The sequence below is a fragment of the Mugil cephalus genome, chromosome 16 (assembly GCF_022458985.1).
Source record: "Mugil cephalus isolate CIBA_MC_2020 chromosome 16, CIBA_Mcephalus_1.1, whole genome shotgun sequence".
NCBI lineage: Eukaryota > Metazoa > Chordata > Actinopteri > Mugiliformes > Mugilidae > Mugil > Mugil cephalus.
In genome coordinates this window covers 11,173,856-11,198,595 of record NC_061785.1, presented here as the reverse complement: position 1 = coordinate 11,198,595, position 24,740 = coordinate 11,173,856, and the positions used below count along the sequence as shown (strand labels likewise).

At 41.8% G+C, this 24,740-nt stretch overlaps 5 protein-coding genes across 52 annotated transcripts in view; 3 read left to right on the top strand and 2 right to left on the bottom strand.

Annotated features, from left to right (window-relative positions):
• Positions 1 to 11: 11 nt before the first annotated feature.
• Positions 12 to 4,620, top strand: psme3 (proteasome activator subunit 3). The gene is made up of 10 exons (XM_047608606.1): positions 12 to 176; positions 838 to 870; positions 977 to 1,039; positions 1,657 to 1,761; positions 1,848 to 1,896; positions 2,007 to 2,125; positions 2,337 to 2,473; positions 2,566 to 2,620; positions 3,822 to 3,908; positions 3,995 to 4,620. Exons 1-10 carry the CDS (start codon positions 135 to 137, stop codon positions 4,073 to 4,075), a joined length of 771 nt encoding a protein of 256 aa, XP_047464562.1. The 5' UTR covers positions 12 to 134; the 3' UTR covers positions 4,076 to 4,620.
• Positions 4,621 to 7,062: 2,442 nt separating this feature from the next.
• Positions 7,063 to 9,604, bottom strand: g6pc1a.1 (glucose-6-phosphatase catalytic subunit 1a, tandem duplicate 1). Its single transcript, XM_047608499.1, has 5 exons — positions 9,179 to 9,604; positions 8,986 to 9,095; positions 8,525 to 8,630; positions 8,332 to 8,447; positions 7,063 to 7,963 (listed from the first exon to the last, which is right to left on the bottom strand). The coding sequence occupies exons 1-5, from the start codon at positions 9,388 to 9,390 to the stop codon at positions 7,455 to 7,457; spliced, it is 1,053 nt and encodes a 350-aa protein (XP_047464455.1). The 5' UTR covers positions 9,391 to 9,604; the 3' UTR covers positions 7,063 to 7,454.
• Positions 9,605 to 10,428: 824 nt separating this feature from the next.
• Positions 10,429 to 12,925, top strand: g6pc1a.2 (glucose-6-phosphatase catalytic subunit 1a, tandem duplicate 2). The gene is made up of 5 exons (XM_047608498.1): positions 10,429 to 10,741; positions 10,836 to 10,945; positions 11,451 to 11,571; positions 11,842 to 11,957; positions 12,054 to 12,925. The coding sequence occupies exons 1-5, from the start codon at positions 10,509 to 10,511 to the stop codon at positions 12,554 to 12,556; spliced, it is 1,083 nt and encodes a 360-aa protein (XP_047464454.1). The 5' UTR covers positions 10,429 to 10,508; the 3' UTR covers positions 12,557 to 12,925.
• An 816-nt stretch (positions 12,926 to 13,741) lies between these two features.
• Positions 13,742 to 17,989, top strand: LOC125022131 (zinc finger protein 879-like). The gene is made up of 3 exons (XM_047608496.1): positions 13,742 to 14,025; positions 14,617 to 14,748; positions 14,902 to 17,989. The coding sequence occupies exons 1-3, from the start codon at positions 13,857 to 13,859 to the stop codon at positions 16,956 to 16,958; spliced, it is 2,358 nt and encodes a 785-aa protein (XP_047464452.1). The 5' UTR covers positions 13,742 to 13,856; the 3' UTR covers positions 16,959 to 17,989.
• Positions 17,835 to 24,740, bottom strand: part of LOC125022127 (ankyrin-3-like) — a 149,821-nt gene continuing 142,915 nt past the window's right edge. For 44 of the 48 annotated variants that reach the window (XM_047608462.1, XM_047608453.1, XM_047608460.1 and 41 more), the window contains 7 exons: positions 24,026 to 24,701; positions 23,763 to 23,934; positions 23,406 to 23,489; positions 22,163 to 22,246; positions 21,660 to 21,899; positions 20,668 to 20,739; positions 17,835 to 19,405 (listed from right to left, as the gene is read on the bottom strand). In XM_047608462.1, the coding sequence (XP_047464418.1) occupies positions 20,692 to 20,739; positions 21,660 to 21,899; positions 22,163 to 22,246; positions 23,406 to 23,489; positions 23,763 to 23,934; positions 24,026 to 24,701 (1,304 nt within the window). In that variant the 3' untranslated portion in view covers positions 17,835 to 19,405; positions 20,668 to 20,691. The remainder of the gene's footprint in view (positions 19,406 to 20,667; positions 20,740 to 21,659; positions 21,900 to 22,162; positions 22,247 to 23,405; positions 23,490 to 23,762; positions 23,935 to 24,025; positions 24,702 to 24,740) is intronic. The other 4 variants (XM_047608482.1, XM_047608483.1, XM_047608463.1 and 1 more) reach the window with 3 other exon arrangements.

Sequence of the window (24,740 nt, the reverse complement as noted above, 5' to 3'; positions counted from 1 at the left end):
GACGAGGCGGCGCGCGTTTACGACGTCATCTTTAAGCTCGCGAGTGTGGCTGACAACTAGTAAGCCACACACACGTTTATCAGTGAATTTAATGCTACCGGGACAGTCGCTCTCTGCATATTTGATTACGTAAGATGTCTTCACTCCTGAAGGTGGACAATGAAATTAAAACTAAGGTGAGGTTTGTGCTTTGGGTTCTCATTCTAAGGTCATATGGCGCGTTGTTGTTGCTATCTGCTCGCTAACGTGTTAGCCACATCTTGTAGCGTGATGTGGGAGCATTGATAAGGCCAGGCTAATGGCAGCTATCGGCTTACCGGCTTTTTTTTCCCGCCTGCTACAATACACCTGTCAAACCTTCCCACAGGTGCTATGTCACAGTGACGTTAGGCTTCACTGGAGACGCGAATAAGTTTACGTTTACAGCGCTGTGTGTGTAACTGTGAGTTATTATCGGAAGAGCACATGTAGAAATGCGGGCCTCAGGCTACCAGACTGGCTAAGAGGGGAGCAGGGACAACACCTGCACTGACTTTTTATCTTAGTAGACCGTTATAGCCATTTTTAGCCATTTTAAGCCACTTTGCAATCTTTGATCTTACATTTTAAGTATAGTTTTATTTCAATGTGTGTGGTATTGAGCAGTAAAGTCCATGTATCTTAACAAGCTGCCAGCGTCAATTCATCTCGCATCAAAGCTTATACACTTACACATGCTCATACACAGACCAATTTACACCACAATGGCTCATCCTGACTTGTTACGAAAGTGAAGAGTGAAACCACGTTTACCCACAATAATATTCTAATGTTTTCTACTCCTGTGCGTGTTGGCAGGTTGATGCTTTCAGAGAACGTATCACCTCAGAAGTAAGTAGTAAAAAAAAATACTATTATCATCCTTTCACGACTGTCACTGTTGTTTAGTTTCAAAACAAGACTCCCCTTAAATTTGTCTGTTTTTTCCTCCTTCCAGGCAGAGGATCTAGTCGCAAACTTTTTCCCAAAGAAATTACTGGAGCTCGATCACTTCCTCAAGGTGAGCTATTTGTTTGTACAGCTTAATGCACAACACAGTCGATACACAATTTCATAACATCCAGGGAAAACTCTGGGAATTAAGAGCCTCTCAAAGGGATGCTTCACAGATGGAATATTTGAATAGTTTTTTCGTGTAAATATTTGAGATTTAAGATGACTCATGACACTGATGCAAAAACCATAACATTCACCAGTGCCAAAACAGAGTCATTTCCTGTGTTTACATCAATACTAGTATTCAACTAATAAGAAGAAGATGGCCCATTGGAACCGAGAGTGTTGTAAATATTAGCTTCTAATAACCACATAAATATTTGATTTGATCGTCTCTCTCTGGTTGAGCTAAATCTGTTCTTTCTCTGCATGTTTGACCCACATGTGTGACAGAGCCACTCGTTAAAAACGTTTGATAGTGGATGACGTTTTGGGGCATGTTACACCGTGTTTTATCACATCGATTTATTTAGCATTAGATTTATTTAACTATATTGCCACAATAAAAATATATATATATATTTTTTTTTTTTTTGGCAAAATATCAACCAAAGTTTAGAAATCTTTCAAGTCTCATGGCATATTTTGCCAAGTGAAAACTAATCTTGTTTTGTTATTCAGGATCCCAGCATAAACATCACCGAACTGAAGGAGATCCACTCGGAGATAAACCTGACGGTGCCCGACCCCATCTTGCTCTCAAACCTCCATGACGGACTAGAGGGGGTAAGGTTCTACTGTCAAAGTAAAGTAAAGTAAATAACGTCCATACGGGTGAGAAATGACGCTTAACCTGCTGCATCTTTCCACAGCAAAATGCCAAAAAGCGAAAGCTGGAGGATGGAGGTGGAGAGGATATGGGTAAGTACTGTGCAAAACAAATGTTTAGCTGCTAAAATCTGTCTGACCTGTGTGTTAGAAGAATCATTTCTTTGTCTTATATATTTCTCTGCTTCCTCTTTTTTTCCCAGTGAGTGGCACCAAGGTGTTCGTCATGCCTGGTGGGATGATGAAGAGCAACGGAAACCTTGTTGAACTTATTGAAAAGGTCAAGCCAGAGATCAGGACGCTCATAGAGAAATGTAACACAGTAAGTTTTCTATATATCATGTCTTCAAGTCCTTTATCAGCTGTTTAAGATCACTAAGTGTGGCACTACAGCTGGAAATGTGTACAATGCATATGAAGGAAAATAAAACATGTTGAGATCGACTTCACGTGATATTCAAGTGTTGACTTGACTGCTTGCCTTCCATATGTTGCTCTCTTCTTTCCTCAGCACCGTTCTTTTCTTTCCTCAGGTCAAAATGTGGGTTCAGCTGCTCATCCCAAGGATAGAGGACGGCAACAACTTCGGAGTGTCGATCCAGGAGGAGACGGTAGCCGAACTCCGAACGGTTGAAGGGGAGGCAGCGTCTTACCTCGACCAGATATCAAGGTTCGCATATAACCGAACGATATGAGGCGTGAAAGTTTTTGTGTCTTTGAAAGCGTCTTTGAAAATCTTCTGTTTGTCTTGTTTACTTCAAGATACTACATCACAAGAGCAAAGCTGGTTTCAAAAATAGCTAAATATCCTCATGTGGTAAGTAAAGTGCATCATAAATAATTATTGTGTTTCATTGTGAGGGTAAATGACAGATACAACCTTAGGAAGCTTCTTTATGTTTGTGGCACATTGGGATTGTGTCTGGATTTATTAATGGGGTTTTTCAACCAGTACAGAGGAAGAAGAAAATCTTTGCATGCATTTGAATAGTCTTCCAACCATTAAGAGAAAAGTCACACACTCTAATATTTCTTTGGACCACCTTTAGCTCTGTTTACAGCAGCGTTCACTGTGGCATTGTTTCAATAAGCTTCTTATGCACTGCCACAAGATTTATTTCCATCCAGTGTTGCATTACGCTTTCACCAAGGCCTTCTATTGATGATGGGAGAGTCTGACCACTGTGCAAAGCCATTTCTGGCACATCCCAAAGGTTCTCAATGGGGTTAAAGTCTGGACTCATGGATGTCACATGCTCCCTGAAAAAGTCTTTCACAATTTAAGCATGACAAATCCTGTCATTTTGGAATATGCTCGTGTCACCAGGGAAGAAACAATCCATTGATGGAATAACTTGGTCATTCAGTTTATTCAGTTAGTCAGATGACCTCATTCTTTGGGCAAAATGTTGCTGAACCTAGACCTGAGCAACTGCAGCAACCCCATTTCATAACACCGCCCCCACAGGCTGGTACAGTAGACGCTAGGCATCACTTCATCTGCCTCTCTTCTTACCCTGATGCCCCATCACTCTGGAACTCATCAGACCACATGATCTTCTTCCTTTGCGAGTCCAATCCTTATGCTCCCTTCCAAACTGAAGTGGTTTTCTTAAAGCTACACAGCTGTTCAGTTTTTTTTTTTTTTTTTTACTGTTAAAACATTTGTGCTTGGCTAGTTTAGGGTTTGTGGTTTTTAATGAGTGAACACAGTGACACCTGGTGGTTTCTAAAGTGTATAGCAGCCACCTTAGAAACTGAAAACACATGTAGCTTAAGTAATGTTCACTTTTTATTTGAGGATCAGTTTCGTCATCAGTAACTCATGTCACTCATGTTTTATTCACAGTTCCAACACAAAGCAAATACATTTCATATTAACACAAATCTGATTATTTCAAAGAAATTAGAGGTGAAATTAGACCCAAAAAAAATTTCTCTACTCTAATCACTGTTTAAATAGCTGGCTAATAGAAGATATATATGTATTGACGTAATGTTTTTTATTTTTTTAACAGGAGGACTATCGGCGCACAGTAACCGAGATTGACGAGAAGGAGTACATCAGCCTGAAGATCATAGTGTCTGAGCTCAGAAATCAATACGTATGTTGTGGTTGTTATTGATTAATCATCACTTAAGGAAGTTTATTTCATACGAGCTCCCAGGATAACTGTCTGTTTATGTCCAGGTAACGTTACACGACATGATCCTGAAGAACATCGAGAAGATCAAGAGGCCTCGAAGCAGTAACGCCGACGCTCTGTACTGATGTTCCTCCTGCCGTCTCAGCCCCCGTCTTCCCATCTCGTCATGCCCCTTGAGCTCCAGTAGCCCGGCCCCAGTCTGCAGGACTACTCAACTTAGACATTCACCTACTTCAGTACAATCAGCTCAGCCCAGTACGACAAACATAGCTTTCATAGATGGACACATGCAACGTGTTTTTTTTTTTCTTTCTTTTTTTTTCCTGGTTTGTTTTAATTGTAAAATATTTTTTCTTGTTTTAAAGCCTTTGAAGACATAAATATTCTCTCAGAAAATGGGGAGATAGATGATAGACAACAAAAAGCGCTATGTATTTTTTAATTTTAATTAAACATTTTGTCCTTGGATCTTTGTCAAATTCATTCATTTGTAGCTCTTAAAGTAAAGTAAGGTGTTGTCTGAGGTTTATTCATTACACCATGCAGTGGAAACAAATATAAATGTTGACGTTTTAGGCCCACAGACTTGATGGTGTTCAGTGATAAGTCTCCAAAGCATCTATTATGTTGAGGCATTGACTCTGCTAAATAAAAAAACATTTTGATAAGAGGTTTTGATTTTATTGTTTTTAATTTTTAGCATGAAAGTTTGGAAATAACGCACTGCCTTTGAAATCCTATATCTGATTTAAAATGGGTGTAAGTCTTCCTTATAGGGTAATTGCAGCAGCAATTTATGTTCTCCCCCTGACCTGCAGATGGCACTATGGCGCATAAAAACGTTCATGCAGCTTGCATTCAAAACAGGTGAATAATAAATGAATAGTAGGATCCCACTTTGTTCTTCAAATACCTACTAATTATGCAGATAATGTTATGAGTGTTTAAAAGTGGTAAATAGTAATGGAACTGAAGAAAAATTAACTTTAATTCAATACAGAGAAATCATTTTGAATTTAAGTACAAAATTTAACAAAGTCAGTAGGTGAAATTGACCATAGAGGAACAGAGACAACATCTGTGTAAAAAATTCCTGCATGCAAAAAATGACACCTTTAGAAAGCGTTTCAAATTCAATTACCTAAAAATGTGCTGTAACAGAATATTAAATGAAATACAATGTTTTTCATCATAATTTCTTATTGGCTAGATTGAATTAAAAAAAAAATAATAAAAATAAAGAAATATCCCCCTAAAGTGTCACTTATAAAACCATAAGTAAAACATTTAATGAGAATATTTTCATGTGTGTGAATTTTCTTCATAATTTCTTCTTTGCTAGATGGAATTAGTAAACTCAAAATCCTTATTAAACCTTTTTTCTTTTTTTTTCTTTTTTTAACTTAGGAAAACACGATGAGGGAAAATCAATACGCTTGTGATAAAAACTTGGTACTCACAGTACTGACGTTAACGAATACCATGCTGACTTTCGTACATATGAACTGATGTCAACAGTTACTCAACGTCCCTCAACGTCCCTGACACAGTTGTGATGTGCGCTCCCCCCCGGGCCCTCCACCCTGTCCTTCACGCGCACACACAATGCAGCTTGCCCGTATGGAGCAGCACCATATAGATATAGCTTCCAGAGATAAGCGGAGGAAATGACTACAATAGATAAAAGTGAGAGGAGGTGGTTGGGGGAAAAAAAAGGAGACTTGTGATTTGCAGGTGGGAAATGTTAAATGAGTCTCAGAGTTTCATGGACGGTCAGTTCTAGACTCCTTTCTCATTTGAAATAGTGGGGTTCATGTGCAAAACTATTTAGGAATTAATCTGTATCTGCTTGATTTTTATTCCTATGTGTCAATAATTTATTTACAAACTGACTCCAGTAAAAACCAAACCTACATGAGATTGATTTATTGAAAATTTCCTCTGGTCATGACCGGATCCTTCGCCTCACTGACCCACAATGATACCCAGCACTGTTTCATAATCTAATTAGCAAATTTTACGGATGTGTGTAAGTCCTGATGACAGTGACCTTTGAAACGCATGCTGATCTCGGTACCATGCGTCCAGGGCTCCTCTGATATGTCATCGGGACAGTGGGCGACATTAAACGCACGTGTTGTCTGCAATGCTTTCTGCCCCTTGACCCTCCGAGCCTCTAGTGGAGACGCATGGCTGGAAGGCAGTGCCACTATGTGAGAGTGAAGAGAGCATGCTCTGGTTAATGTTTAATGGTTGTTCCCTGCCGGAGAATTAATCAGTCTGAGACGTTCTGAGAAAACAACTCCACGCTTCTAAAATAAGCGTCACTCTTTGTAGAAAACAGGTTGTTATTAAAAACAGTTTTATTTGTTTGCTAAGGAGTTACAATGTTTGTATAAAAGTTTTTTTTTTTTTTTTTTTTTTTTTTTACATGTGCAGCCAGTATTTCTGGGGGCATATAATATGTGCGGACCCTTTTTTTTCTGAGAAAAAAATTTATAGTTGACTAAATCTTATCTGACATTGGAACAAAGACAGAAATCGATAAGATTTATGACACAGATTATAAAAGCTAATAGACAGTATTATATATTTTTATTTTTATCATATAGTCTGGCATTATAGAGAGAAATTAAATGAATGAATGAATGAATGAGACTGTAGCCATGTCTGACTGAGCCAGGAAAGGAGACTGTTAGCTTAGCTTAGCTTAGCTTAGCTTAGCTTAAGAGTTAAAAGTTTAGCTACACCATCTTAACCCAACAGTGATCCACTGATTTATTTGAACAGATGTAATTTAACATATTAATGAGCTTCACAGGTGCCTGTTTGTCCATTATGTCACCTAGCATAGCCAGGCTAGTTGCTACTTCCTGTTTCTAGTACTCATTCTAAGACAAGCTATCCAGTTGCTAACGGCTGGTCATATTTGACATTAATTAGACATTAGACTGATATGAGTCTCATGTTACCTTCAAATACTGTGTTAACAAACAAAGTCAATATGAACCATGTCATCTTGTGGTATTCCTAATCTTGTGACTGTAAATGTTTTGCTAATAGGCCTATCTGACATTAAGTGTTTTTAGAAATGGCAGACGTGGAGCATGAGTTAATATTTTGTCATTTATTACAATATTTCTTTGCAGTTTTATAAAACTTTGAGGAAAATGCTGATATTCCCAGTGGCCTTATCCTTTCATTGCACTTCTGTATTTCCTAATTTAACCTGGTTGTTAGCTTGTCAATTGTTAGCCTCGATGGCTTCTAGACCTCAACTGTTGCCTAGCAGCAGGTGGGGCACTTGAACTCCAAGCATTTTGTGTAGCCCACATGTGGTAAACAAAATCTCGTGAATCCCATTTGAACATAACCTCTCAGTAATAAGTGTATTCTTCAAAATATTAAACTACAGTTTTACAGGTTTACTCCTTCAGTGACCTTGTCCTGAAACTATAAATGTCCTAGAGAATGAAAGAATCCTAGTAGATACAGAAAATTAAACTACAACTTTTTGTCTTCTTTGTTTCCGTTGCAAATCCTGCAGAGAGCCCAAGGCACCAGAGTGGTTGGGATTAAAAGTGCGACTGTACTCTTACTGAAAGACAGGGCATAAAAAATCATGCGGTTTTCCGAGGAAAATGTCCACCCGTCCAACAGCTGTAGCAGGACTAAAGACATGCTAATACATCCCATCTTGAATGTGATGCTTGTGCTCTCCTTCCTGGTGCCGTTGAAGAGCGGTGAGTGCAGCCCCAGGCCCAGGCCAAACAGAGAGCCCATGTTACGCAGGAGGCTGGCGAAGGGAGCGGAGTCCAGGTGGACCCACTCTGGCCTGATGCACCACTTCTGAGCTTTGGCCATGGTCCACAGCAGGTCCACACCCAGAGCTTTGAGCAGGAGGTAGAAGCCGACAGCGAAGGAGGTCAAGAAGAGGGTTATAAAGAAGTACTTGTTCATGCTGGCGTTGTAGATCCATTTCACCTTGGAGGTCAGCTCAGCTACCAGAAGACCTGGCAAAAGAAAAATAAAGGACAGAGGGTCAATTATACATAATATGTCTTAATGGGAAGTAGCTCTGGCCTTAGGACAAGAGGGTTTGAATCTCAGGACTGAGGGTGAAGAAGCAAATAGATGGTTGGCACCACTTTAGCATAAACATGAGGACAACAACTGAAGCTACTTGAAGTTTATCTAGAATACGGACTGGAAACAGGAAGTACTGACTAGCCCGGCTCTGTAGAGTTTAACAGTCTGCATAGTACCCCGTTCAGATGATTATCATTAGCTTCAATACAACATGTTAGCGGAACTTTGTAATTGACAGAAGCCCTTTGATCTCACAGTTGCTTCTGCATTTGTCAAAGAGACAAACACCAACCTGTGATGACTCCGGCAATCACCTGGTGTGGGAAGTGGGCAGCCACGTAGACTCTGGACATGCAGACCAACAGCAATACCAGGGCCATGAACGACCACAGGACAATCTGCAACGATCTGACATGCTGAACATGAGTCGACACACTCTCTCAGAGGCTTCTTTTCAGAGGAATAAATAATTACAAATTACTCACTTGTATAATAAAGGGGGGCATCGTTTTTCTGTGGCAAAAGAGAGCAGCGCTGTCACCATGACATACCAGACACCAGCTGCACCCATGGCGTGACCTGAAGGGCTTCCTGCAAGGAATAGACTTGAACTCAGCATTTCATAATTTAGGGCAAATATAGCATAAATGATATTAAAGTTTGCACAAATGCAAACCATTGAGAAAAAAAAAGATAAAAGGCACCACAAAAGGCCAAAGGTACTGCAGTTTATAACCCAATTATGACAACAAATCATTTCATAGGAAGCACTCTGCTCTTGCCAAACATCACAGCAATTGTCTGGCGATTTACTGAAGTATCAACCAGGCTAATAGGTCACTGTGCCAGACAAACCTAATCATCCTGCTGTGACAGCCTAAATCAATGGATTCCTTGAAAAAAAAGAGAGTTGTCATGTGATCTCCTGGTCTGTCGTGAACTCTACCTGGTCCAGTTTCACATGTGATGGGAAACTGCTGCAGCGAAGGAGCCTGTCCTGCTCCGTAAAACTTGGTCTCCTGAACCCACCAGTAGGGTCTCTCCCCAAACACGACCCTGTCACGGAGAAATCAAGAAACTCAAAACACCGCTGTGAGGTCCCCTCACTTGTATGTGACTAGATCTTTTGATTAGATTACCACTTCAGGACCAAGTTGAGCCAGTCTCCGATGACCGCCACCCAGATGAGCCTGAGCCCCGAGTCCTTGCGCAGGTGGAACCAGATTGGGAACCAGCAGAAGAACGTGGTGTGCAGATCTGCCACCGTGGATGCCAGGCTGTCCTCGTAGCTGCTGTGTCTGGTCTGCAGATGGACCGCCAGCTCAACCCCCCAGCTGTGGAGAAGATCCATGATATTGCAGAACCTGATCTCCGTCGGAGGATGATGCACTGACTCTGGGATGTTTTGTCTTTTATTGTTGGTTATGTTTCTGTCAGCAGACTGGCCCTTCTGTTCCAGCTCTGTGTGATTCCCAATGGACTTTACTCAAGGCTAGCAAATTTGTTTGTCTTTGGGACAGTGCAGACAGGTCCCTTAACCTTTAAACCCATAAGGCCCCCTCTGCTAAAATCTATCGTCACAGAAAGGTGCCCTCTGGCAGAGATTCTAGATTTCTAGAAAAAAATAAACGTTCTCTTATGCGAGAAAATAAGTAGTTCCTGTACCAACTTCAAGTGAAATCCATTGGTATCAGCTCAAAGTTAATCTTTTTTATCCCATGCACATGCATGCTTTATCTTTTACGACGTTAACCTGAGAAACAATAATTAAACTTTTCATAAACATGCCCCAAAATCAAGGAAACAACAGTGAGTTTGAGTTCTTCTTTGCAGGCCTGTGCATGTCATAACAGAGCAGTACCTCTGTGCACAACCCACAAGCCGCTAATCAGTTTTCTTCAGTTTTATCACCAACTATCTCCTCAACATCTACTCAGCCCAATCATTTAATCATTGAGCACATTATGTAACCCACAAGGTCGGTGGGATGTTTTCACCAAATCATCGAAAAAACTATTACATAACAAAGAAATTAATAGTCAGTCGAAGCATTCATAAAAATGTTTTTTTAGGAAATTCAGGAGAAATCTAAGCAACCAGGAGGGAGGTTAAAAGATCAAAGCTGTCCCTTTTCTGTGAAAAGAAAATTAGTTCAACTGTGGAAGGCAGCCATTGGTCAATGACGTCCTCTCTCCCGTGCTACGTACTGTAATTCAGCGTCAAAGATACCGATTGACGTTTTTGTTTTCCCGCTATCTTTTCAGCTTGTTTGTGTGACAAACCTCCCAAACTCACCCAACTCCCAGTGTTTTATTACACATGCCTAAGGTCCAAAGATCAGTGTGAGCATGCGTTTGGGTGGTGGGTCCCTCTGGTATAAAACCACCTGGCTCTGTCACTGATAGCAACAGTCCTGTTTTTTGTCACTCACACATCACTAGACTGAGATTCCTCCCTGTGAGAGCTGAGATGTTTAATGCCATGATGGACGTCATGCAGGGCTTTGGGGTGAGCAGCACTCACTACCTGCAGACCAACTACAAAGACGCCCAAGGTTTGTTTCTCTGGGTGTCCTGGGCGGCGGATCTCAGGAACACCTTCTTCATCTTCTTCCCACTTTGGTTTCATCTGCGGGCTTCAGTGGGCATTAAGCTCATCTGGGTGGCTGTGATCGGGGACTGGCTCAACCTGGTGTTCAAATGGTGAGAGTTCACTACCCATATCTTTTTAAATTGAGCATGCGAAATCTGTTTGCGATGACTATAACTGAGCGCACATTTCTTCCGTCCTCTTCAGGATTCTGTTCGGAGAGAGGCCGTACTGGTGGGTCCACGAGACGGCTCATTATGCAAACACTGTTGCGCCTCACATTGAGCAGTATGCCATGACCTGTGAAACTGGGCCAGGTGAGACATATACATACAGCTCTTCCCACTATCCATCGTTTAATCCTTCTATATTATTTGGCTCCGGTATTTACACACTGAATGTTTAGATTTTGACACAAATCGTGTGAGAAAAAAGGCCAGTTTGCATAGTACTTAAACGGTGCATAATCTTAGACTCCTAAATAAAGTTAGGATTAAACAAATTGCCAATAAACAAACCTGTTTCTGCACAATGGTCCAGCTTTTGTCTGGATCCAGCTTTGCAGTCATGCACAGCTACTGTCCTTTAACCAGGTTTCCATGGCAACTACCACAAACCTTGCCAGCTGTATTGAGCACTGCCTTAGCATTGTTGTCGGTGTGCCCTTGCAACAAATAAAGTATCTAATCTAAACAATGAATATGAATAATGCCACGTGAATAATGCGGTGCAGTCATCTGCTGCACTTTCTCGAAGATAAAGCTGGACTTGACTGAATCAGGCAGTGATACATCCTCTTTCCTCTCCGCCTATGTTATCCAGGCAGTCCTTCTGGCCATGCTATGGGAGCTGCAGGCGTCTACTACACCCTGGTGACCTCCATCCTCGCCGTAATGGCCAGCAAGAAGAAACCTGCGAGCAAGAAATCCACCAGCAAGCTCTGGTGAGTCGCAGAACTATCTACAAAACCCACAACTTTAGCTTCGCTCTCTGGTGTCCTCTGACGTCAGCATTGTTTACCATTTTGCTTTGGACAGAGCTTATCGTTCTGGACACACTATCAGTTCTCTGCTGTGGTTGATCATTTACTTCTGAGAAGTATTTGGTTGGAAAGATGGGGTCATACGTGGGCTGTTGTTTTGACTTGGAGCTGGATGAAGTCCTCGTGATAAGCAGGTTGTGTTCTGACAAATCTGCCGTTGCATGTCGACAGGTATCTGAAGGCCGTTCTGTGGACGCTGTTTTGGGGAGTCCAGGTGTGTGTCTGTTTGTCCAGGGTGTTCATCGCCGCACACTTCCCCCATCAGGTTGTTGCTGGTGTTATCACAGGTTAGTATGGAAACTGTTTGTGTACTATTTTAGTGGGTGAAAGGTCAGCTGTCTAGTCTGCAGTGGTTCACCTGGGGTTCTAACCTATATCCTTAGGTATGATCGTGGCCGAGGCTTTCAACAGAATTCAGTGGATCTACAATGCCAGCATGAAGAAGTACTTCTACACCACTTTCTTCTTGACCTCCTTTGCTGTCGGCTTCTACCTCCTGCTCAAAGCTGTGGGTGTGGACCTGCTGTGGACTCTGGAGAAAGCTCAGAAGTGGTGCATCAAGGCTGAGTGGGTCCACCTGGACTCCACGCCCTTCGCCAGCCTCCTCCGCAACATGGGCACCCTGTTTGGCCTTGGCCTTGGCCTGCACTCACCACTCTACACGGAGACCAAAAAGAGCAACAGCACGGCGGCCAAAGCGGGATGCATCATCGTCTCTCTATTCCTGCTGCACCTGTTTGACTCCTTCAGGCCTCCCACGCACACTGCAGCGCTCTTCTACCTGCTGTCCTTCTGCAAGAGTGCCACCGTGCCTCTGGTCACCGTCAGCCTCATTCCGTACTGCGTCAATAGAGCTATGAGCATGCACAGCAAAAAGGGAGTGTGAGCTGTGATTATAAAAGACTATTGAAAAGGAAGTCTTTTCCTGATAAAGTAAAAAAAAAAAAAAACTCTCCTCAGGTGCTTATTGCATCCACATGACCAGCTGATCCTCCAGAAATATACCGAACTCTGAATACTGTGATACCAAAGAGAAAGCACTATCCAAGATGCCCGGTGGCACAAATAACTATTCTGAAGTAAGCAAAACACGATAATTAGGGTCATTTCAGAGTCCAGGCACGAGTACAGCGGCAAATGTTTGCTGATCTGTCACTCAAAGATATTATTTCAGCTGGGATAGTGGTGTATTTTTAAATGCTATAGAAAATATTTTTGAAAATGTTTGTATTTTTTAATAAAAATCTTGAATGAATGACTTGGTTTGCTTGGTTTAATGATATATCCAATTATACTGGACTTGTTTTCTTCTGTATTCTATTGAAGGAGATATAGTTTTGCACTGAGATGATTGATTACCAATCAGGAAAGATTGATATTTTATACACAGAAGGTCTCAAACCAATAACCACACATTAGCCTATTTAATACTATTTTAGTGTGCATTTTATAACACTCAAATACTCAAAACAAGACCACATAAATGTTGTTTACTTTAGCTACTGGTGTCTAACGTCCATATTTGAACTAACATTTCAGCAGCTATCATTAACTTATCATTGTTTTAATTAATAGCAAGAATCATATAACTTATTAAAACTAAACTAATGACTTTCAAACTAGTTTAGTTTAAAACTCATGTTGTTGAGACAGCTGTAAATCTTTAGCGCTAGCTAGTTATCTGGCCACACCACATGTGCAGGCAACTAGCTCGGTTAAACTTAATTAGCATTAAGTGGTATTTTCCCCAGATTTTTCCGTGTACTGTTGGGTAGTGTTTGTATATTTTTTTATTCATTCAAATAAATGGAATTAAAAAGGCAAGTAATGTTAAAATTTGACCTATTATACTTAAGTTAAAAGTGCAGTACCAGAAAAAAAGTAGTTATCTGTTCCCACCTGTCATTTACATTTTGTATTTGAAATAAATAATAATTAACGTAAATTACAGCAGATATTAAATTCACAGAAAAGCACAATTTAGTAACGTTCTTCTTACTTTATTGACCTCCATTCAGAAAACAGTTTTCATTCAAAACGGAGGATGGCGGTATTGCGCCGCCACCATGATTGACCCTATTTGGATACGAAGAAGAAGAAGTCGACAGCGGTAGTAATATGGCTCCTCTCTGAGGGGTGAATGCTTTTCTACACAACAAAACTATTTGTTGCATCTGTCACCGTGGATGTCAAAGCTTCCAAATACACGCAGTTTGAAGAACAAACCTTATCGGTTCCTCATGGCTAAATTGCAGGCGCTGCGGACGCTGGTGGCCGAAAGACTGGCGGCAGCTGCAGAGGAGGTGTTCAGTGTTATGGAGAAGATGGTGAGAGAAAACATGCTGCACACGTCAGGTTTGTAACACACTTAAAAAGAAATACTTAAAAACAATTATTGTCATTATTTTTATCATCCTCCTAATCAGCTGTTAAAATGGTTTTACAGTAAGACCTCAAAAGTAAATGTTTTATGAAAATATAATAAAAACGGTTTATTTAATATTCACAACATCCCATTGGTTGAAACAAAATCATGCTTAAAAATAATTTCTGAAGTGGGAATAAGTTTCCTGTTACAAAAAACCCTAAAACAAATACAAAAATAATAAAAAGTACAGATGTTACCCAGTGAAATAAAACATGTTTTGAGATGAGGAATAATAAAAGTGAAGAAAATATTCATAGTTTGCAGCCTAAAAAAGAGGTTTTATACGGGAAGCTCTATAATAATAATAATAATAATAATAATAATAAATAGACTTTTAGTCTTTTGAGCATCACTTATAAAAACATGGGAAAATTATTAAAAGGAAGTTTCCAAAGCTACAGAAGTACTACCTAAAAATACTTGTTAGCGTTAATGTCAACTTCTTGATGAAACTGTATAGAAAAATGGTTGAGTCCATTTGTTGTGCTTATTTCATTTCATTACGTTCTGTCCATCAGAAATGTCACCTGAAGAGCAAAGGGCTGTGGTACAAAAGCGACTGTCAGTGGTGGCTGATGAGATATTCAGGATCCTTGAGATAATGTTGGACGAATGGGAATCAGAGGTCAAATGTGCCCGTCTCAGAACAGGTATACTGAACATTAAAGCATTGAACTCCTTTTTAACTACAACAGCTGCATGTTTTTTTTTCTTTTTCTCTCCAACTCATTCATAACACCATTGTATTTATTTCTATTTACTGTGTTTCGGTAATTAATTTTCTATCAAAACTTTCTTTCCAGACAAACTGCCAGTCTCTGGGTCCGATTGTGACAAGGACATTTCCTCTGAGAAGAAGAAATGTGAGCAGAGTAGGAGCTTTAGTCTGGTTCATAAAGTGCTCGATCCACCTCACCTTAAAGATGCATCTACAGAGACAGACTCTGAACTTAGAAACCGTAAGCGGTCACATTTTCACCATACACGACAAGCAGGTAAAGGCAGCTCAGTGACAGAAATAGAGAGACAAGGAGAGCACTGTCGCCAGGGCGGTCCGTCACCGCAATCCTCAGAGACTGTGTGTGAAAATAACAATAGTGATAAAGAAGTAAGTCAAACGCTACTTAAGCCAAACAAAAGAAGACGAGTTCAAAATTGCAAAATGTCTGAAACATCTTTACACAAAGAACTTCAGAAGAAAAAAGCCCCAGCAAACAAGAACCCCAGAACTCGCCGCAGTTGTTGCAGAGTTTGTGGAAAGTTCTTCCGGTACAAGCGCTCTTTTCTCAAGCATGCCTTGACACACGAGCAGACTGCTGGTTTGTGCGGTGTCTGTGGAAAACGTCTGGAGTCTGATGAGAGACTGAAGGTGCATTTACAAACTCACAACGAGGAAAAAGACTGCAGGGATGAAGCGGGCGACAACCAGTCCGAGGCAGAGGCCGCTGTGAGTACAGCAGGAGTAAGCGATGGAGGCAGTGACAACGGAGGCAGCGACAGAGACGCCAGAGAAGGATCCTGTTTACAAAAGACAGAGTCAAAAACAGAAACTGAAGAATCAGACAAATTTGATCGACCTCAGGATTGCACGGATTTATCTGATCCGAAATACAGCCGCAAAGTCCGTGACAAGTCGCTCTGCTATAGATCCGCTCATTTTAAGCATGCGCGAGAACGTAAGAAGGATTCAGATCTGCGCGGGAAGCCTTCCGAGGCAGAGGAGAGCTCGAACTTGAGCCAAACTACGAGCCGGAGTTGCTGCAGAGTGTGTGGAAAGTCTTTTCACTACAACCGTTCTTTTCTGAAACACGCACTCAGGCACGAGCAGAGCACAGATCTGTGCGGAGTCTGTGGAAAACACCTGGAGTCCGATGAGACGCTGAAGGTGCATTTACAAAAACACAACGAAGAAAACAGCTGCAGGGATCCAACAGATGACAGACAAGTGGAAGATATGAGCTTGGAGAGTGAACTGGGGGAGAGTGATGAGGACAAAAGTGAAGGAAGTGATAGTGACAATGGAGAGAGTTATAAAGAGGAGACCAAAGAAAGAAAGAGTAAACCTAAGCCACCTAAGAATTCACCTCATTTGAAATATTGCTGTAAAGTTTGCGCCAAGTCTTTCTGCTACAGAGCGTCTTTCCTGAAGCACGTTCAAGAAGATGAGAGCGAGGCAGACCTGTGTGGCGTGTGCGGGAAACATTTTGAGAATGAAGAGAGCTTAAGGCTTCACTTGCAAACTCACACCAGAACGAATGACTGCGAAGTCTGCGGCAAACATTTCGACGGCCACAAACAGCTGGAGATGCACGCGAGGACCCACACGGGAGAGAAACCGTTCGTCTGCAGCGTCTGCGGCAAGGCCTTCGCTCAAAACGGAAACCTGACGGGACACATGAGGGTTCACACGCGGGAGAAACCGTACATTTGCAGCGTGTGCGGTCAGAGCTTCAGCTTTAAAGAGTACATGAGGGCTCACATGCGAATCCACACCGGGGAGAAGCCGTTTCTCTGCAGCATCTGCGGGAAAGGCTTCAGACAGAGGGGCACTCTGAAAACCCACACGATGATCCACACGGGAGAGTCCGCGCACCGATGCGCCGTCTGCGACAAGAAGTTCTACAAGAGCGGAGCGCTGAAAATCCACATGAGGTCCCACACGGGAGAGAAGCCGTACCTGTGTAACGTGTGTGGGAAAAGCTTCAGCACTGGAGGGTCGCTCACCAAACACATGGGAGTTCACGAAGGGGAGCGAACGCACTGCTGCAGCGTCTGTGGCAAAGGGTTCCCGAGGAGAGACGACCTGAAGAGACACGCTCAGACTCACGGGGATGAATCCGCCCGGCTGACAAGTCTTTAACGCTGAGACCTGCTCCTTTTTTACAGTGGTTGTCCATTCCTTTTAAAAATGAGGTTTCTTTCTGGGGAGTGAGGTGAGAAGATACAGATCTATTTCATGCCAAGATGAAACGAACAGGTTGACAATCCGTTTAAACTCTTAGAAAAAAAAATCTATTTTATTACATGTTGCTGATGATTAGTGATATTTATTGGGGGCATTTAACTGTGTGCACACAGTAACTGTTGGATTCAGGATCTGAAATACAATGGATTATTGGGATTCTGGGCAAACTGAAATGTTCACTGGTATCTAACAGGGATGTGATAATGCATCGTGAGAAAATATAATCTCATGTAGTTTAAATATCTAAATATAAGTTTTTTTTTTAAATATGCATTCATTGCATAGTTTGTGTTTTGAAGTTTTTTGTCTGAGAAATAATTAAATGAATCTTTTTCAGTCATAATTCATCTGCGAGCTACTGGAAATTGTATGGAATCGTGAGCGGGTGAGTGTATTGTTACGTCCCTGGTGTCTTATCAGTTGGCCTTTAGCTGTTTATGTTTTATGATTTTAAAGGGTGAGATCTTAGATGTTAGACTTAGACAGACTTAAATGATGCACGAGGGAAAGTACTTGGTCACAGTGGCTTAGTTGCACATAAAAAACACTCTTAAAAAAACCACAAGTAAAAAGATTATTTTCATCGAAAACTCAACAAGCTTTATAATCTTTACAGACACGTTACTGATTCAGTCATTTTGTAGTTTGTCTAACGCATCTAAGCCTTATATCACACGTGAAAAAGCCAAATTAAGGAAGTCAGCAAGAGAGACATGCTAATAGATGCCAGTGCTGCAGTCTGCAGTTCAAGAAAGCACAGACTCGCAGAGATTCAGTTTAAACACCATTTATTTTTTTCTGCTTAAATAATTACTTGGATCATCCAGTGTAGGCTATGTTGGTTCGTCATACATGTTGGTACCAGATTTATCATCGACAACGGATGCTTAGAGTGGATTTGTATGAAAAAAACAAAAAAACAAAAACAAAATAAAAGACAAGAATTAAAACATTTACACATGAACAGAAAATCTCATTTTAACCACGTGTGTGTGATCAATGTGTGTGATTTCAGGTGTTGGTACAAAGAATTAGACTTGGGGCTTAAAAAAAAAAAAAAAATGGGATTCTCTGTTCTCATGTAAAGACAACCAATCAAACCAGATAAAAGTCAACGGACTGTCAAAATAAAACACAGGCCCCGTTTTAAAACCACAATAGACCTAAAAGCCTAAAACGTACAGTTGCGGTTATGCATGACGGGCTTACACACAGACAAGGTTTTATTTGATGTTTGACACAAATAAAAATCAAATATGCCGGTTCGCAGGTTAACGTTCAGGAGCACCGGTCAGCAGGCTGTCTCCTGGCAGCACAAGAATGAAGCTTTGCTATGTCGCCACGTTGAGTGTGGAGTGTGTGTTTTTTCCATTGTAAAAAAGAAAACAAAAAAACAAATCTGAAGAACAGTTATAGATGACAGATGGGTTATGAGTGCTCACACAGACAGAAGTACCATAAAACCCCCTCTAATTGTGTTACAGTGCTTTTGAGTTAGGAGGAAAAATAAAAGGAAAAGCGTTAAAAATAAAGTGACGTCACATGCAGCAAAATATCCTTTCTCTGAATTCAAAGAATGTTCCACAGACAGAGCGGCTTTCAAAAGAAACGTGTTTAAAAATCAAGCAGTTTTTTATTATTATTTTTTTTCCTCCATTCGTCTCTCATTCGCGTACAGCTTTATCGTTCCTTTTTTTTTTTTAAATCGGGAAGAGCATGTCAGGCCACACTCTCACGGCTGCTCAAACAGTGTCGACCTCTCAATACAAACGACTCTGCCAAGCTTCAACTCAAATCAGTGCATAAACAATCTGTGAAGCTACTGATTTTTCTTTTTCTTTTTAAGGTTTTATACAGTGTCGTTTATATACAACAAAATCACCCATTTACTATATTATATATCAGTTTTTATAAAAGAACCACGCGGTACACCCCGATATTGTGGATCCAGGAGGAAAAAATAGACCATATAAGGCGAGTGTCAGAGAGTGAAGTCTGATCTGTCAGCAGTTCGCCCCCCCACCTTCCAACCCTTCGCAACTTGTGCCAGTCGCCTTTCATTGGCTGTAGGTAAAAGGGAAGCTCCAGCTCACGTCCATGCGTGTCCTTCGGTGTTGTTTTTTTTTCCCGAACAGTGAGTGAGTTTGGTGACATGCTCATGCGAAATCAAAGAAAAGTAGCTAGTTTAGCGTCGTCTTGCTGAAAACCATGCGTTGTTAAGTGAAAGCTTCAGACACGCATTGGCTGATTGACGTGGCTCCGCTGGTTCTTGGGCTCCGGTCCGTTTTTCCTCTCGGGATGTATGTGTGTTGTGGGGGGGCTGCAGGTGGACGTCTGTGGACCTGGGGTAAAGGATCACAAGTTACTATTAAAATGGAACGTCTGAAATGCTGTTTTGACTTGTCGTCAGGTGGCAAGGTGAAGATTTATGTATTGGTTTTATTTCAATTCTATTGAATACCTTCGTTTGTTGAATAAAACAAGTGATTAAAAGGCATTTTAAACTATTTTCTGACATTTTATATGACAAATTATTAAAAATAGCTGACTTCATTTAAGCATTATTGTATAGAAAATGTGAAACTATAACCATACTAATAGGATAAATTATGAGATGACAACTTTATATATTATATATATTTATATATTTATAACACATGACGACAAAAACTTTTATTAAATTCTGCAGTATGGAAGAGACCTTGTGTCTTTTATCTATTACGTTGCCGATTGTCGCTCAGCAACAACATTATATATGAGTCTGCCTGACTAACGTTTGCCATTTCACTTGCTTTCCGGCCAACACAGAATAAACACTGATACGGTGGGATTTGTATTTACTGCCAGTGGTTTGTTTTCACCCAAATGGGGGTGTGGCCTAATTTGCTACACTCTTCTATAGGTCGTAAGCTCCACCCCCTCCATGTTAGTGAAGTGGATTGTCATTTTAGGTAGTTAATATCATGCTGGTTCATTATTCAAGTGTCCATTTTTATGAGAAGCTTTGTTTTACTTAGTTATTGGTCGCCATAAAAACAGGATGCGACATCGTTATGACCACAAATTGCCATTCTCACCGCTCCGTGAAGCATTCCCAGAGGACCATGAGAAGTGGAAGAACTAATTAAATAAGTACAGTGTATGATCCAACATTTCCTTGTAACTTGTGGAAGTAGAACAGAACGTAGTATTAATTAAACGAAAACGTGAGCGAGTGGGCGGGGCATCGATATCACGACACCATTGTCCATATTTATATATGTATATATATGTCTATGGTCTGGACAGACAAAGATGAAAGCTGCAATGTATTATTATTTTTTTTAACATTTTTTTTTTCAACATCAGACTAAATTTTTAACAAGTTTTCCTGTCTTTACAGTCTTTGTGTTAAGCTAAGCTAATAATCATATTTACCACATTGACATGAAATTGACAGCAATTGCTTTGCCTTAACTCTTAAAAAGAAATTAAATTAGTATGTCTAAGAACTTCTATAAGCACCAGTAACATAATGTATAATCAATGTGGGTGTTAAAATAGGCAACATGTACAACACTATGGCACACTATTACTGTTGTTATTAGTATTATTAGGCCCTTACCAAGTTTTGGAGAGGGCTCCACTGTTATGAATGACTCTTCTTCCCTTGTTTCTTGTTGGCACCGTCTCCAGACTTGAGAGAGGTTGAGGGCAGTGGTGAGGATCATCGCGAGACAGAAAAACAAAAGAGCAGAAGAAGCAGTCAGTTCCATACTCAGATTAAATATGAACCTCGAGTGTTAATGAAGCGCAGTTGAGCTCAGCTACTACATCAGGCAGCATGCTGGAAGAAAGATGAGTTTAAGGAGAGAGAAAGGATTGTTAAAATGATTCCATCCGTATGTCTGAAAACTAAATCACACATGCTCAAACTAACATTTCTTCTATATTAGTTCAAACACTGGATATTAGTAGTTCTGAAGCCCAATCAACGAACTTAGACTTGGGGACAAAGACTGTTGGCACTACCGGAGAAACACACAGATCACAACCACTGCAAACATGTATCTAGAAAGATTAATGATCATAAGATGTCTCCGTGATATGTGCTCAAAATGACATATAATCATCGTCACCAACTGCCTTTGCTGAACATATGAAGCTTCAAAGCTACAGGAAGGCCTAATATACACCTTTACAGAAATGTATGTGCTGTGAAGGCTCCAAAATCCATTTCCTTGTTCATACCTCTAGGACAAGCAAGGAAATTACCCTTCCATAAGTCAAGACATGTCACAGTCTCTCATGAAAATACTAGATATATGCTTCTGCGTTGGACCCATGTAGAGTCTATGTCATAGCCAGAATCATTGCAAGCATTTATACCTTGGTGTGTTGGCAACTAAAATCCTAGTCAGCTGTAGTTTCTCTGTTCTACTTCAAATGGACGAGTTATATTTGGCTAAGATTTTTATAGATCGGCAGGATTGTGATTTTTTCTTTCCGTATTAGTCCACGGGGTTCTGATTTTACATTCAGTTACAGCTTCATGCAGGTGTAAGTGAGCCACGGTAGCTCAGCTGACTAAGTCAGGCGGTTGGTTTCAGCGGCAACCTCAGTTTTCCCTCTCTGGGCCTCCTCCTTGTGGCCGTGACGAGAGCGCTTCCCCTTCTTCTTCCCCTTCCCCCCTGGCGCTGCTGCTGCTGCTGGTGTGGGTGTGGAAGAAGCAGCATCTGCTCCACCTGAAACTACACCACCACCACCACCAGCAGCTCCTTCTTCTGCAATAATTTCGCCTTCACTTTCCCTCCTTTCCTCTGAGTGCAACACTCGGCGTACCACCTTTCTGATCACCTGTAGGGGGCGAGAGTGTGTCAGAGGAGGAGGTGGGTGAAGCAAGGAAAGGAAATGATGAAAATAAAGAAGTTGTGTGTGTGTGTCCCGGTGTATGAGATGGTGATTACAATCTGTGTGTTACTATGTGAGAGTACTGTGTGTAGCTAACATATTTTGGCAATAGGAAAAAGTGTGTGTGTGTTTACTGTGTGTGTGTGTGAGAGCTGTGAGCTACAGATGAGGTAATGGAGGAGGAGGAAGAAGTGGATGATGATGGTTACTTTTCTGGTGACCAGATTCCCGTCTTCATCTGTGAACTGCTCCTCGATCACAGACTCTCCAGGAATGTTTTTGGCCTCCTCTCCCTAGGGTGAAGGTTTGAATACAGACGGAGGAGTAGTGAGAGACAACGGGGATGGGAGGTATGAGACGGAAAAAGGTGCATGTTGGGTCGTCTAGGAGACTGTTATTCATCTGTTGGTTTTTCCAGCAAACAGAGCAGCATTTTTCAAAAAGACCTCAGCCTGGCTGTCACAGCAGATTCGTTTCCACTTGAAAACTGCACTGCAGTCGTTACACATGCACAACCAGGGTAGTTATTATTATTATTATGCAATTTCATTACTACAATGGTCAGATAAATCACCATTCATAGGTCATAATCATGGCGCAGAACTCTTTGTATAGAACGTTTACACAAACAAAATATCCATTACTTAAATTCTGCTTCAAACGAAAAACAAAAACGACCAAAAACCACAAAAACAAAATAAGCAAACTTGCATCAAATTCTTCCATTGTTGTTACTTTTCCAACCAAACCTTCCGAAATCTTCATGCACATGGATTGTTATCTGCACAAAATCTGCATTTTAGAGCAACCGTCTATTAATTCGACTTTCTGCATCTGTTTTATCATTAATTAGTTGTAAACGAATGTAAATATTTGCCTGTAATTGTGAGTTAAATACAAGTTGTACTTCTGGATTTTTCTTCGTTAGACTAAGAAATCAAATGATTCCCTAAGAACGTTAAGCAGTAGTAAAAATAACCACAAGTTGCAGATCGTATCTTGTCTGAATTAAGACATTGACTACCACCATTTGAGCCCACGTGTGTCAGAAGTTGGTTGGACGTGGTCAGATCTTCTGCTTTAGTGGAACTCCAGCTGCAGAATGACTTCCAGGAGCTACATGCAGTACAACCAAACTGTACACCAACCAGGTAGAAAAGCCCAAACCAATCAAACCACAATCCAAACGGCGTTTATGGAAGTGTCGAGGCTCACAGCAGCAAACAGTGAGTAGCACTTCATGCTTTAGCACAGCTGAACATACACACACTCTCACCAGTGACACTAGTTTGCATCTCATTGCGGTGTGATTTCTCACTTCAGTTCAGACAGATCTCAAAAGACAAAGCCAAGTACTGCGCATTCTACAACCGCTACGTCTTCACACACTTGCGCAGAGTCACGCAGCTTCTGCTACACTGGAGCGATCGCCACCTGCCAGGCTTCACACACCTTGAGTATGACTCGTCTGCGGTACACCCTTGTGGTGACAGTGGTGTCCTCGTCGGAGCTGGACTCCTCTGGTCTAACACGCCCCTGGTGAAGGCAGCGCGTTGAAGCGTACACACACATCCATGTTGTCAATTAAAGACTTAGTGGCTGTAGCCGTAATACCCATAGTTCAGTGGGCTCATAATCCTGGGCTGTGCTTGAAGCCTTAAACGATTCAATCCCGCTAAAACCGAAATTGATTCTTGAAAGGCTTTAGACAACAGCACATGAGGATTTGAGTGGTTCAAAAATATGTTTAAAGACTTTTCAGTAGATAAGCTATGAGCTTAATTTCCTGTCTGGAAGAAGGACTCTCACCTGGACTTTGTGCTGGGACCTATCACCTCCTTCCTCCCGTCCTCTGCTCGGTCCTGCTGTGCTGCTGTCCTCCTTCTTCTTGGCCTCCTTTGCCTTCCCCTCCCCGGCTGCCTCGGTGTGACCTCCGTTCTGAGCAGGCGGTTGCTCCAGTGAATCGGCCAGACTGTCAGGACTGGATGAGAGGAACACGTCGGGGACATAGTATCAGCATCCACGCTGTCACTGAAGCTCGGCGCAGAAATACGAATCGGATCGTATCTTACCTGCCCTCCTCAGTGCCGGGGCTGCGGCGCTGAGCTGCCGACTCTACCGCTGCGCCAGACGTCTCACTTCTCCAACCTGGAACTGAAAAAAAGTCTTTTTCTGCTTTGCGTGCTTCTTCGAGGATGGCTTTCACCCTCTCTTCCGTCATCTCCTCGTCCTCCACGCCTCCCTCCAGCTTTATGTCCTCCAGCAGACTCTGCAGCCTCTCCTGGGTCATCTCCTCTTCGTCCTCCTTTCCGTTCCCAGGACCAGCGTCTGAGGTGACCTCTGCTTTTAGGTTTCCTCCCAGACTCTCCAGAACAACGCCTCCCTCTGCAATCAGTTCTTCTGCCCCATTTCCTGATTGCTCTACTGCCCTTCTGTCATTATCCGGTCCGGGCTTTTCTTCCTCAGACAGCCTTCTTTCTCCACCGGTCAGGGCAGTGTCTTCAGCCCCAGCGATGGGCGGCTCCAGCCCATTGGAGCTAGGGCCCGGGGCCACCGTGACAGGGTCGCTGCTGGAAGTACTGGTGGTCTGAGTGAGAGAGAGGTCGCTAGGTCTAGTAAGCACGGTCTTGCTAGGGGACTCTACGCTACCATCGCCCTCGCTAAAGAAGTCGTCTGAGCGCAGCGGGGTAGGGGGCACGTAGTTGAGGTCTGTGGGGGTTCGCAGCTCCAGCTCTATATTCTGGTATCCTGGGTGGATGGCAGGAGTAAAGGATTAGAGGGAGGGAG

Excerpts from the sequence above, each read along its gene's own strand:
- LOC125022131 (XM_047608496.1), top strand. The coding sequence starts at position 13,857 with ATGTCAAAGCTTCCAAATACACGCAGTTTGAAGAACAAACCTTATCGG. Across the intron at positions 14,026-14,616 it reads AAACATGCTGCACACGTCAG|AAATGTCACCTGAAGAGCAA; the intron begins GTTTGTAACACA and ends TCTGTCCATCAG. Across the intron at positions 14,749-14,901 it reads ATGTGCCCGTCTCAGAACAG|ACAAACTGCCAGTCTCTGGG; the intron begins GTATACTGAACA and ends CTTTCTTTCCAG.
- g6pc1a.2 (XM_047608498.1), top strand. The coding sequence starts at position 10,509 with ATGTTTAATGCCATGATGGACGTCATGCAGGGCTTTGGGGTGAGCAGC. Across the intron at positions 10,742-10,835 it reads CTCAACCTGGTGTTCAAATG|GATTCTGTTCGGAGAGAGGC; the intron begins GTGAGAGTTCAC and ends CGTCCTCTTCAG. Across the intron at positions 11,958-12,053 it reads TGTTGCTGGTGTTATCACAG|GTATGATCGTGGCCGAGGCT; the intron begins GTTAGTATGGAA and ends CTATATCCTTAG.
- g6pc1a.1 (XM_047608499.1), bottom strand. The coding sequence starts at position 9,390 with ATGGATCTTCTCCACAGCTGGGGGGTTGAGCTGGCGGTCCATCTGCAG. Across the intron at positions 8,631-8,985 it reads CACATGTGAAACTGGACCAG|GAAGCCCTTCAGGTCACGCC; the intron begins GTAGAGTTCACG and ends TATTCCTTGCAG. Across the intron at positions 7,964-8,331 it reads GATTGCCGGAGTCATCACAG|GTCTTCTGGTAGCTGAGCTG; the intron begins GTTGGTGTTTGT and ends TTCTTTTGCCAG.
- psme3 (XM_047608606.1), top strand. The coding sequence starts at position 135 with ATGTCTTCACTCCTGAAGGTGGACAATGAAATTAAAACTAAG. Across the intron at positions 2,474-2,565 it reads TACCTCGACCAGATATCAAG|ATACTACATCACAAGAGCAA; the intron begins GTTCGCATATAA and ends GTTTACTTCAAG. Across the intron at positions 3,909-3,994 it reads CTGAGCTCAGAAATCAATAC|GTAACGTTACACGACATGAT; the intron begins GTATGTTGTGGT and ends GTTTATGTCCAG.